The 13,740-nt window shown below is 38.9% G+C and overlaps 1 protein-coding gene across 1 annotated transcript; it reads right to left on the bottom strand.

Annotated features, from left to right (window-relative positions):
• Positions 1-2,721: 2,721 nt before the first annotated feature.
• On the bottom strand, positions 2,722-13,466 carry LOC113110424 (CD209 antigen-like protein 2). The gene is made up of 4 exons (XM_026274621.1): positions 13,269-13,466; positions 8,901-9,110; positions 8,691-8,836; positions 2,722-2,873 (listed from the first exon to the last, which is right to left on the bottom strand). The coding sequence occupies exons 1-4, from the start codon at positions 13,378-13,380 to the stop codon at positions 2,769-2,771; spliced, it is 573 nt and encodes a 190-aa protein (XP_026130406.1). The 5' UTR covers positions 13,381-13,466; the 3' UTR covers positions 2,722-2,768.
• Between the last annotated feature and the right edge of the window lie 274 nt (positions 13,467-13,740).

The following is a 13,740-nucleotide window of genomic DNA, read 5'->3' as shown; positions in this document are numbered from 1 at the left end:
ACCTAAGTCATGGTATTAAAGGGGGAGAGAGAGCTGTTCATGCACTACCCCCACCCACAATTCCGTCCGGCCCGAGACTAGAACTCACAACCCTTCGATTGGGAGTCCAACCCTCTAACCATTAGGCCACGACTTCCCCTTTAGACTTCTGATTTCCTGTATCAACTATAGTTAAAGGGTTAGTTCACCCAAAAAGGAAAATTATGTCAATTATAACACACCCTCATGTCGTTCCAAACCCATGAGACCTCCATTTATCGTTGGAACACAGTTTAAGATATTTTAGATTTAGTCCGAGAGCTCTCAGTCCCTCCATTGAAAGTGTGTGTATGGTATACTGTCCACGTCCAGAAAGGTAATAAAAACATCATCAAAGTAGTCCATGTGACATCAGAGGGTCAGTTATAATTCTTTAAAGCATTGAAAATACATTTTATTCAGCATTGTCTTCTCTCAGCATTGACACTCCTCATTGAGGTTGTAGGTAGAGTGTTAATGGCCCAGTTGAGAGATAGGTGGCAGTAATGCACTTATAAGTCTGCAAGCCGCAATAATGCGGAAGAATACCTCTCCGCTTGCCGCTGTGAAGCGCGTTCACAAGAGTTATAACATAAACCCGATATAAATACTGTTCAGTTACTTGCACAGACCGATCGTTTAGTGTCTTTACACATCAATGTATCATCACACAAGCTGCAGGGTTTAATATGGATTTGTCTGTGCGTGTTTTTTTTTACTCTCATAGATTCTGTTACCATTTGCCATGCATTGTACGACTGAGAGACTACAATGACTGAAGCTAAAAATCCTAATTTGTGTTCTATAGGGTGACCAAATGTGCCATTTTCCCAGGACACGTCGTGGCCAGGATTTCTATATTGCCTAAAATATACAGGTTTTAGCTTTGGCTTCCTGTTTTCATACTTAATGAAGGTAATGATCGTTTGACCAATAACATGCAGACGTTGTATTTAATTGACCGATTGTGGTGTGTGAGAAGGTGGGATCTACAGAGAACGTTCAAAGCAATGCAAATACGTGTACATATTAGTATTTAACTTGAAGCAGCACTGAGCATACTGATCGGTGTATGACACTAAAGTACCGTGAGAGCGATTCAAAAGCAAAAGAAGCCGTGTGCTTTCTAGAGCTCTCACGGTACTTTGGTGTACAACAATTGGTCTGCGCAGTGCAAACAAAGCAAAAACATGGATATTTTAGGCAACATAAAAATCCTGGCCAGGATGTGTCCTGGGAAAATGGCTCACTGATCACCCTAGTTCTACTGAAGAAATATAGTCACCTATATCTTGGATGCCCTGGAGGTAAGCAGACAAACATATAATTTTCATTTTTGGGTGACCTATCTCTTTAATAGTGGTACTTCACTGGATGGCCAATTTCACATGTGTTTTGTGTATTTTCAAAATACAAAAGACGGTATTTGTGTTTAAATACATTTTCCCACACAGTATTTTGTATTTCTGGTTAAATACATTTTTCCACACAATATTTTGTATTTTTATTTTAAATACATTTTCATGTATTTTTGCCCATTTCTGGCTGTAGACGCGTCTGTATCTTGCTCAGTGCCAGCCAGCTAATGCAGATTTGAATTTAGCAGCTGATGATATGATGCACTGAACATTATAATCACACCGGTGACATTGTATTAAATATAGACAATTTTAATCAGCATTTTATTTTATTTTTGTCTTTTGAAAGCTACAAAATCCCAGTGGCTCAAAAATCTTAGGGGGCACGTGCCCCTCACTTTGAATGGGCATGACTCTGTGTGTGTGATTGGTTAAAAAAAAAAAGTTGAAAAAAAAAAAACATAGAAGTCTTAGAAATTTGGCACAAGATACTCACAGTAAATTTATTTACAATTTATAAGATCTAAATAAATGAACTATTTTACATTTTTAAATAGTAACAATGTTGGTAAGGACACCAAATTGCTCAGTTAAAATTGATGGTAAAATGTGAAAAGAGAAGTTACTTAAGCACAATTTTCATGACTAATAAATACTAAGCATAAGTGCAGCTGTTTAAAATCCTTTATGCATTTAGTTTACAGTATTTACACATTTGTTTCACGATGAGTAATTTATTATTTCTTTAAAGGTCTCTCACAGATCCATCGGTGTGAAATATTACAATGAATATTGTAAATATCTGATACTCTAACTGCAGCACAGATGGCGCTCCCAGACCTAAAACATAGATTTATACACCAATAATTGAGACTCCGTTTATGATATGTATGATACATGATACACATACATGATATGTATGATTTCAGGCTAATGATTAGTTAAAGAATATTTCACTGAAAGATTTACTCTTCCTCTGGTCCTCCAAGATGACTTTTGTCTCTTCATCTGAACTGATTTGGAGAAATGTAGCATTACATCACTTGTCATTTCAGGAAAGCTGCATGATCACAGCACATATCAAGCCTTGGTAAAGTTGTTTCTTACAAACATGTAGCTATCCACTTCTTATGTTAACTGTTAATAACATTAATAATGTAAATTGATGGACTGGAGTGATGTGGATTACTTATGGATTATATGTTTTTATCAGCTGTTCAGACTCTCATTCTGACGGCACCCATTCACTGCAGAGGATCCATTGGAGAAACAAGTGATGTAATTATACATTTCTCAATATGTAGAGATGAAGAAATAGACTCAACTACATCTCGGATGGCCTGATGTTACATTTTTATTTTTGAAAGCTATTTCTTTAATTTCAGTGATCTCTTACCCAGTTGCCGTTTTGGTGTCATCAATCCAAATCCACCTATTCTCTGTGTAGATCAGACCAGTCCAAAAATAATTGTTCTCAAAAGCTTTCAGCAAAAACTTCTGAAATAACAAAATAAAAGCATATGATGCTTCATGTCTATACTATGTAGGCCCGTTTCCACCACTGAATAACAAGTAATAAAAAAGGTAATTGCAACTTTTTATCTAACAATTCTGAAAAAAAATTATTGCAGTTGCAACTTTACATCTTGCAATTCTGACATTTTTTTTTAAGAATAGTAAGATATTAACTCACGGTTGTGAGTTATAAAGTCAGAATTAGTTGTTTGCATAGCAGTTCTGACTTTTTCTCACAATTGCAAGTTTATATCTCACAATATCCCACAAGTCAGAATTGAGATGTAAACTCAAAATCACGAGAAAAAAGTCATTGTTAGATAAAGTCACATTTACCTTTTAAAAAGTGTTATTCAGTGGTGGAAACAGACTTACAAATTAAACAGTATATGTATGTATATGTATATATGTATATATATATATATATATATATATATGTGTGTGTGTGTGTGTGTGTGCGTGTGTGTGTGTGTGTGAGTGCCGCTTGAAAGTTTGTGAACCCGTTAGTATTTTCTATATTTCTGCATAAACATTTCACACGTTTCACACGTTTCACAAGTTCTGAAACTTGACAGAGAACCCAATCAAACAAATGAGAGGAAATATATATATACTTTGTCATTTATTTATTCAGGAAAATTATCCAATGGCAAAAGTATGTGAATCTTGAGGTTTAGCTGTTCATTTGAAAGTGAAATTGGAGACTGGAGAATCGAGTTCTGAGAATCCATGTATTCATATATATCTTACCCACAATAATAGGTTTCATTTATTTACTCTTAACTATAACAATAATTTTCACTTATATATATATATATATATATATATATATATTCTAAAACGTCTTGTAAAATTGTGCTAACTGCAATTTAATAAGTATTTCTAACTGTGTATACATCTGAGTCTGCTTATGTGGGGTAGAAAGTATAAACAATAAGTATTTCTAACTGCGTAGTCAGCTGAGTCTGCTTCATATGGGGAAATATAATTATATAATAAAATAAAATTATTTGCTCTTTTTGTGTTATTATTTCCGCAAACTATCAGTAAGAATGTTCTAGACCTCAGACAGAGGAAAAGGTACGAAACCGGGAATGCGACTTCTGAACATTTAATTCTTCAAAAGCTACAGGGAGTGTTCTGCACCCTCTCTGTCGCTTTCGCTCTCGCTCTTTCTTTCTCTATACTTCAAGCTTTCACTTCCTTTTTATTTAGCTTCACTTGAAAACTCAGAGACTCAGACTTAAATTTTCTACAGGTTTTTATTCAATATATAATATAACAGAATAACTGTTCATTTTTTGTTACAAGTTATACTAATAATAGATGGCTAAAATCTATCGTAAATGGATTGATATCAAAAATATACTAACAGTGGATCTGTATTTTCTATATTTGAAGCTGGTTATTATACTTTTATACCGATTCGATTCAAGAACCATTTTTGCAAATTTAGAATGATTCGATTTACAATTAAATCTGATTCAAAACGATTATAACGATTTGATTGAAAACTCTTCAAGTACATTCACTGGATTATATAAATCCTTCCCCTAAATTATTTAAATGCTTAGTCAGGGCAAATTACACCAGTCTATATGGTTAGAGAACCACATGTTAGAAAAATAAACTGAAATAAAATACCTTTTGTCCATTGTTAGATGCCAGCTTAATAGTGCCATGGCATGACATGGCATACGTAAAAATTTATGTAAGACAAGATAAAAAAAAAGAGCCTTCAAAGTATTATGTATAAGCTAACATTTTGTCACACCAGGGACATAGCCATCATTTCAGAAGTGAAAGAAATGTCAAATACAATCATTTTATGTATGTACCCTATGTATTTTCATAACTATTATATATATATATTGTCACGGGAGGAGCACAAGACAGACACAGTGGGCGTGGCGTCAGGCCTCGGAGAGGCTTTTATTAACAGAAATCATAAAATAACAGGGAATAAAAGTGGCCAAAGGGGGAAAGTGTCCAAAATAACAGGGAATCTGGTGTCCTCGTCGTGCTGCAGGGTTTGTGTAGGTCGGGCAGTGTTCATGGAGGAAGGGTCCAGGTAAGGGGCGGAGTCCGGCGGCCGCACGCGCTCCCCTCCTTGGTCCGGGGCGCGAGGGGCGGCGGCTTCCTCTAGCGGCCGCATCTCTCTCGTTGGCCGCGGCGCTGGTAGGGGATGGACGGCCCGGCATCCTGGCCCGTCGGCCGTGTATACGGGTGCGGTTCCCATCCGGATCGCGGGTCCGGCAGCTCACGTCTTGGTGGCGCGGGAGTCCCTCAACGCACCCTTCCTGGACCCACGAGGACACCAGTGTGCATGCACGGGGAAGAGACCGGTCTCCTGAGGAGAGGCGCGTTGGGCTTTTAAACAGCGGCGGTAATGAGGCTCCACTTCCTTCAGGTGTGCCCCATCACACGCCGCCAGCCCTGACTCGTCCAGCGCCCCTCCTCTCACACACCCACTCCAGTCGGGAGCCTGGTGAAGGGCGGCGATTTAGGACGGGGTGCCGGTGATAATCAGGGAGGAGGCAGCTGACTCGTCACATTCCCCCTCCCAAGCGACATCCCCGTCCCCAGGGCGCCACCCACACGGGAGTGCTACCATCCTCAACCAGACTCCAAACGGTCGGAGTGGGCGGGGATTCCTCTCCGGGCGGCCCTCCCTCTCGCAGCGCGCCGGAACAGGGACAGAGAAACCGGGTTTTAGTGACAGCCTCAACCAACCACAGGGTAAAATGACAATGGAAAAGTCACTTACCCTTTGTGTGGCTGGGAGGCTGTCCCCAGTTTTCCTCCGTCCCAGTCCGGGTTCTCACGAACGTTTGCAAGCGAGAGGGAGTGACGTCACCAGATGTTTCCCAACTGCGCTGTCTAGGCTCCGCCTTGCCCGCATTCTCCACCAGTGTCACGGGAGGAGCACAAGACAGACACAGTGGGCGTGGCGTCAGGCCTCGGAGAGGCTTTTATTAACAGAAATCATAAAATAACAGGGAATAAAAGTGGCCAAAGGGGGAAAGTGTCCAAAATAACAGGGAATCTGGTGTCCTCGTCGTGCTGCAGGGTTTGTGTAGGTCGGGCAGTGTTCATGGAGGAAGGGTCCAGGTAAGGGGCGGAGTCCGGCGGCCGCACGCGCTCCCCTCCTTGGTCCGGGGCGCGAGGGGCGGCGGCTTCCTCTAGCGGCCGCATCTCTCTCGTTGGCCGCGGCGCTGGTAGGGGATGGACGGCCCGGCATCCTGGCCCGTCGGCCGTGTATACGGGTGCGGTTCCCATCCGGATCGCGGGTCCGGCAGCTCACGTCTTGGTGGCGCGGGAGTCCCTCAACGCACCCTTCCTGGACCCACGAGGACACCAGTGTGCATGCACGGGGAAGAGACCGGTCTCCTGAGGAGAGGCGCGTTGGGCTTTTAAACAGCGGCGGTAATGAGGCTCCACTTCCTTCAGGTGTGCCCCATCACACGCCGCCAGCCCTGACTCGTCCAGCGCCCCTCCTCTCACACACCCACTCCAGTCGGGAGCCTGGTGAAGGGCGGCGATTTAGGACGGGGTGCCGGTGATAATCAGGGAGGAGGCAGCTGACTCGTCACAATATATATATATATATATATATATATATATATATATATATATATATATATATATATATATATATTAAGAATTCTCTTCTTTTTTATTACTTTTGCTTTAAGAAATCAAATACACTGCTGGTCGTAGTTATTTGTAATCAATTATATTTTCCTAATTGGCAATTTTATGATTGTTTTATATAGGCTACTACATTTAATTAGCTATTATTTCAATTTTCTGCACAGAATAAGGTAGAAATTATATTTTATAGATTCTGTGCTGTCATAAATAATATGTCAATAAGCACAGCATCCTTCATAAATGATTTATTTATTGTGTGTTTTTTTTTTTTTTTACTTTTTTAACTTTTCATCTGTTCATTCTGCTTTTATTCAGTTTAGCTGCAGATAAAGTCTGACACCTCTATGAAAGCGAGATCATTTCACTTTCAGTGTGAAAACTTCTTTATCTCATTTTCAACGCACCAGATGCCTGTTTGCTTAAGCAACGAATGCTACTTTCATGCATCTGATCAGATAAACCTATTTCAAGGTTGTTGTTAATGCTGTGGTTATTTGAACAGTTTCCTTCGTACATTCGGTTCATCAGCATTGTTGCTTTGTTAAAACACATTTATCATTCAATGGAACTGTGCATATGATTTAGAAACTTAAATTTATGCTCTGTACATGCAATAAATACGTAGCTTTCGATTACTCAGGTAACACCATCAGTAAGATGCAGAGAGCCATTGACAAAACTAGAGAAAAGTAAAGCTACTTCACTTTAGTTTTACTGGCCACGAGTCCTGAGAAGAAATCACATGTCAGCTGCGTCAGAGACGAACAGAGCGTGAGTGCAATCCTGTGACAGTCTCGGGCGGTAATAGTGGAGCATGTGAAGGATAGAAGCGAGCCATGAACACTGTTCAAGGTCTCCATTAATTTGTGCCATTAGTAATTAAATGTGTATATATTTTGAAAGCATTGAATCGCTATAGAAATCACAATTCATTCGATTCTTAAATCGATTACTGTCCGAGATCGGTGATTCACAATTCAAAAGTCATGTTTCAAGATCAATGCATATACATCATCATGGTTTATAAACGATGCATCGAGAAAATTAGTGAATCGTGACACCCCTAGTTTCAAGGCATGAACAAAAGAGATCTCTGTGGACCTCAGAAAAAGAGTTCATTAGGCTAAAAGGTTTCGAGGCCATCTTTAAAGAGTTTGGACTACCACCAATCCATGGTCAGACAGATTGTGTACAAATGGAGGAAATTCAAGACTACTGTTACTCTCGCCAGGAGTGCTCCACCAACAAAGATCACTCTAAAAGCAAGACGTGTAAAAGTCCTCTAGGTTTCAAAGGACTGCAGGCTAAATTCTAGGCAACTGAAGGTCTTTTTTCACATTGGCTAATGTTCATGAGTCCATCATCAGGAGAACACTGAACAACCATGGTGTGCATGGGAGAGTCGTAAGAAGAAAGCCACTGCTCTCCTAAAAGAGCACGGATGAGACCAAAAGAGAACATTTTGGTTTAAATGATTTGCATTACAATTGGAGAAAGAAAACACTGCATTCCAGCATAAGAATCTTATCCCATCTGTGAAACATGGTGATGGAGGTAGTGGTGGTATCATGGTTTGGGCCTGTTTTGCTGCATCTTGTCCAGGATGGCTTGCAATCATTGGTGGAACAATGAATTATGAATTATACCAGCAAATTATGAAGGAAAATGACAGGACATCTGTCCGAGAACTGAATCTCAAGAGAAAGTGGGTCATGCAGAAAGACAATGACCCCAAGCACACAAGTCGTTTTACCAAGTAATGGTTAAAGGAGGACAAAACGAATGTTTTGGAATGACCAAGTCACCAAGTCAGAGCTGAAGCGGTTCTGTAATGAGGAAGGGGCTAAAATGCCTACAAGATGTTAAGCAGGACTGTTCAGCAGTTACAAGAAACGTTACTTGCAGCCATTGCTGCAAAAGGGGTCACACTCACAATTATTTAACACTTGATAATTTTTCTTAATACATAAATGACATGGTATATATTTTTGTATCCTTTGTTTGACTGGATTCTCTTTGTCTACTTTCAGGACCCGTGTTTTGGGTCAAATTTACGCAGAAATATAGAAAATTCTAAAGGGTTTACAAACTTTCATGCAGCACTGTATATTATGAACAAACACCCAAAATGTAATTGTTGCTCACTTTTTCACTGGCTTCTCTTAAGATCGCCAGATCTGCTCCTCTCTGTTGACAGTCTCTCCTGCTGTCACTCCAGCTTTTATTCTCAGATGAAATATAATAAAAACTGAAGTTGTAGTAAATCCATTTCAAGGGTTCCCCTTGCTGATCTGTTAATACAACTGGTTAGTAAATTATTATTTAATACTTGTGGTTAATTAAAAAGAAAATTACCTTGTTCATTAAGCCAACTATCCATTCGGTTCTTGTCATTCATTATCTGCACTCTTTCTTCAGTCAAGTTACTGATCTGAGTTAGCAACTGCTTTCTCTCAGAGGTGTAACAGGCACACAGCACTATTACAGCAGTCAGCAGAAGAAAACACAGCAGACACAAACACACTCCAGCTGCTCTGTGCTTTCGGTTCATCACTGAGACATTTTCTGTAGATGACAGACACAAAATTATAAAAATGTGACTTCTCAAAATTGAACTTCCAAGTCACTATTAGGACATTATACAAAGAACCAGTCTTGGGGAAACTTACTTTTAAAAGTAATGCATTAAAATATTGCGTTACTCCCTGAAAAAGTAACTAATCGCATTTCTTATTGATGTGGTATGTTACTTTTTGTCATCTTAGCTGGGCTTCTATTAATCGTCTTTGAAATAAAAAAGGGCACATCTGAAACAAACCTTTTAGCTGTGTGGCCATTCTGGATTGCAGAACACTCTTCAATAGCGCTGTGAATCTTTTCATGAATCTCGATTCATGATTCGTAGGTTTTCAATTCTATTCAAGAACGATTTTTGCTCATTTAGAACGATTCAATTCGATTCACAATTAAATCTGATTCAATTCTAAACTCTTTGTGCATTCACAGGATTATTTAAATAATTCCCCAAAATTCTTTAAATGCGTATTCAGGGCAAATTACACCAGCCTTTATGGTTAGAGAACCATAAGTTAGAAAAAACGGTAATAAAATAATAATAAAATTTTGCAGGGAGCTACACTGCGACAAAAATGGTTGCATATGCATCCTTGATTAGCATGTTACAAGCATGTTCCTAGCATGATTAGCAAGTTACTATCATGTCACTAGCATGTTTCTAGCATGATTATAAAGTTAATAGCATGTTGCTAGCATTTTTCTAGCATGATTAGCATGTTGCTAGCATGTATTATAGATAGATAGATAGATAGATAGATAGATAGATAGATAGATAGATAGATAGATAGATAGATAGATAGATAGATAGATAGATAGATAGATAGATAGATTTTTTGACGGAATAATTTGACGGAATGTTCAGATGAGCAGAGACATTTCAATGCAAGTCTATGGGATTTTTATAGGATTTTAATCTTCATTTTTATGAAAACCGTAAGTTCGATCTGTTAGAAAAGATATAGCACACCCGGCGAGATCAGTCTGATGAGCTGGGCTGAGTTTGGAGCTAGTAGAGAAATTTAGTCTCAGAAGAATAATAACTAAACAAAAGAGTTTGACAAGACAAACTTTAAGTTGGCTTGAGAAAGCCTGACCAGAAAATTAGAAAAATTTAGAAAGTTTAAAAAGTTTACAAAGATTAAAAAGTTAAGAAAGATTGGAAAGTTTAAGAAGTTAAAGAAGCAAGTGATTAGCATATTTTTAGCATTACTAGTAAGTGACTAGCATGTCATTAGCATGAATAGCAAAGTTACTAGCATGTTGCTAACATGATTAGCATTATAATAACATGTTTTTAATATAATATAATAACATATAATAACATGTTTTCTAGCATGATTATCATGTTGCTATCATGTTTCTAACCTGATAAGCAAGTGACTAGCATGTCGCTAGCAAGTTTCTAGCATTATTAGAAAGTTTCTAGCATCTTCCTAGCATTATTTGCAAGTGACTAGCATGTTTCTAGCATGTTCCTAGCATGATTAGCAAGTGACTAGCATGTCGCTAGCATGTTTCTAGCATAATTAGCATGTTTTTAGCATGTTCCTAACATGTTCCTAGAATGCTTAACAAGTGACTAGCATGTCATTAGCATGTTCCTAGCACGATTAGCATGCCGTTAGCATATAGATGGGTATAGTCAGATGATAGATAGATAGATAGATAGATAGATAGATAGATAGATAGATAGATAGATAGATAGATAGATAGATAGATAGATAGATAGATAGATAGATAGATAGGTAGGTAGATAGACCCATGCATGCCAAAAACAAAAAAAGCATGTTCGAAACTTTAGAGGCAGAAGCTTATCATTCAAATAATACATATTCACTGGAAGAGTATTTTAAGAGAGAAAAATACCACTGACAATATTTAAGGAGTTGTACTCTTAGGGTGTACTCACACTAGACACGATTGCCATGAACCGGGCCCGAGTACGATTGTCCCCACTCCCCCTCTGCACTCACATATAGGGTTTCAGCATTCGTGCCGTAGCACGCTTACGTCATTATGGTGCGACGGTTTCGGGATAAACAGGAAGATCGGCGCTTTTAATGTTTTTGTCGTTTGGTCCCAAGGGGCAAGGAACTCGACCGGAAGTTGAAGTCGGGTGGGGGCTGCCATCTTTTAGCAGAACTTCACTTGCGTTAGCATTCCCATTGACTCCCATTCATTTTGGCATCACTTTGACAGCGAATAACTTTACATCTGAGGCGTTTAAAGACTCAGTTTGTCCATTATTTATTTCTAAAGATACACAACAATGTAGTATAAAGGGCTCCATTACCTTCTATGTTACATTATGGCCCCGTATAAACAGTTTTTGTAAAAAATAGGCTAACGATTGCGTCATAACCACTCGTCTCTCTGTCGCATTACCGTACAGACAGGAGGAGAAGCTCGCAGGCAATTAACTTAATATGGCGTACTGGCGTTACATTTTAAAATACTATACAAAATAATTAATCAGAATACTTACTCCTGCTCACTCACGACAAAGAACTCCCCGCTCAAGCTCGCCCTCTCTGCAAGATTAACGATGGCAGTTTGCACGAACAGCTACTATAAGATTTACATCTGTCAGACAGGTTGCTGACGTCATCAAGCTTAGTTTGAGTCTGCACGTCAGAAACAGAAAGTGCTAAAAAACGCTAAAAATGGGCTTCACTTGTCTCAATTGAGTTCCAATGGGGTCACTGTGTCCATTTCTTTTACTGTCTATGGTATAGCAGAGCAGAGAGAGGCTGTGCACAGACAATCACTGATCAGAGCGAGAGCGTCGCGAAATGTCACAAAAGGAGTGTGTTTTTGGTTGCCAGGGCAAGACAACCCTGCATAGATTACCAAAGAAAAAACAGCATTAAGGGACCAGTGGATGGAGTTTATTTTTACAGAGCATCAACGGAGTTGTGCAAGTGTTTGTGTTTGTTCCCTGCATTTCGAAAATGCTTGTTTTACAAACAAGGCCCAGTTTGACGACGGATTTGCGTATCGTTTATTTCTTAAGGATGATGCAATCCCAACGAAAAAGGGTCACGATCGTGTGTTGGAACCACAGGCGGTGAGTAAAACTGCTTAAAATATCTCTGCCTCCTTGTTAGTGCGTCCGCCTCCCATCGGTGACCCGGGTTCGAGCCCCACTCGGAGCAAGTGCTTGCTGCTGCTGCTCTCGTTCAGTTTCAGCCTTCACAGCTGTCACAGTTTCCAAACGCTCTCAAAGCAACTGGCGCTCGTGATTCTTTAGCTCCGCCCACACGTCACGCCTCCAGGCGCTCGTGTTTTTCCGGGAAAAAATCGGTACAGACTATCTTTCTCTTATGAATATAATAAAACTAAATACTTTTTGGAGTTATGAAGGATGCAGTACTACTCTATAGGTACTCAAGATTAACAGGATATTGAGTGAAAACGAGCATTTCACCCCCCTCTTTAATGGGTTTCCCCCATGCAAAAAATTAAAAGTTTCATAATGTAGGAAAGAGCAGGAGATATTAAATGACTAGTAGATGGCTGCAGAGAAGTATTTATAGGCCATTTCCACTCCCTAATATAGCCTATATATTTTTGTATTCATTAAATTATATTTAGACATTATGAATGACAGTAATAAATGTACATTTTATCAGATGTAATAAAGCCGCAGCAAGTAGTAATTTTGATCACAAAAATCACAAAAAAATAAATCGTGAAATCCAGGAGGGACTGTTTTGGTACACAACCCAATGCAGGAGTTTGCATTGTATTGAATTTTTTAATTTTGAGAAGCAGTTAATTGTTGTAGATGAGTAAATGGATGTTTAGATTTAGTCTAGAACTACAGTAGGCTAACATCATGTTTACACAGCGCACACAACGCCTCTAAACTTACTCCCGATTTCTTTTAGTGCAGATAGGAGAGCTGGCAGTCAGTAAATGGGAAATTAAAGTAACCGGCATTATTTGAAAAAGTAACTCCGCTATGACTTGTAAATTAAAAAGTAATGCATTAACTTTACTAGTTAAAAAGTCATTTGATTACATAACTTGTGTTACTTATAATGCTTTACCCCCAACACTGTCAATAACTTAGTTTTATTCTTACAAGATACTGAAATAGTTTTGTCTGAATGTTATAATGTATCAGATAAATGATGTTAGTACCTGTGTGTTGAAGTGGCTGCTGTTTCTCTGTGATCCTCAGATTAAGACGTCTTGCAGAATCCACATTGATATAAATAGCATCAGGTGAATCTGAACTCTCACTTTCAAACATTATAACCCTCTATTGATGTAGTAGTTTGTTTAGGCTGCACTGCTCTGCTCTTCAGTTCTGCTTTTAATGGATAAGTTGAGATCATATAGCACTATACTCTTATAAGGGTATAAGATGTGAGGCACATGGTCTTGTGATGTGTGTGGCTTTTGTGATCCTTTTTTTTTTTTTTTTTTGAGGTTATTACACTTTTCTGGTTCCTTTTATTTGTTAACTGGTAAATTGCAACACTCGTCTGAGTTTTTTTTTTTTCATATAAAGTTGTTTTATAATATTTAATAAAAAGCTTTGTCCAAATGTTGCCAGCGCTTCAATGGTTTGATGTTTGGGGGCACTAACAAATTCTGGGCCAGGTCTAAG

This window comes from Carassius auratus, chromosome 10 (genome assembly GCF_003368295.1).
Source record: "Carassius auratus strain Wakin chromosome 10, ASM336829v1, whole genome shotgun sequence".
Taxonomy (NCBI): Eukaryota; Metazoa; Chordata; class Actinopteri; order Cypriniformes; family Cyprinidae; genus Carassius; species Carassius auratus.
The sequence above is the reverse complement of the archived record's forward strand: the minus strand, read 5'-3'. Positions and strand labels throughout refer to the sequence as shown.

Excerpts from the sequence above, each read along its gene's own strand:
- LOC113110424 (XM_026274621.1), bottom strand. The coding sequence starts at position 13,380 with ATGTTTGAAAGTGAGAGTTCAGATTCACCTGATGCTATTTATATCAAT. Across the intron at positions 9,111-13,268 it reads GCAGCCACTTCAACACACAG|AAAATGTCTCAGTGATGAAC; the intron begins GTACTAACATCA and ends TGTCATCTACAG. Across the intron at positions 8,837-8,900 it reads TAGTTGGCTTAATGAACAAG|ATCAGCAAGGGGAACCCTTG; the intron begins GTAATTTTCTTT and ends TTGTATTAACAG.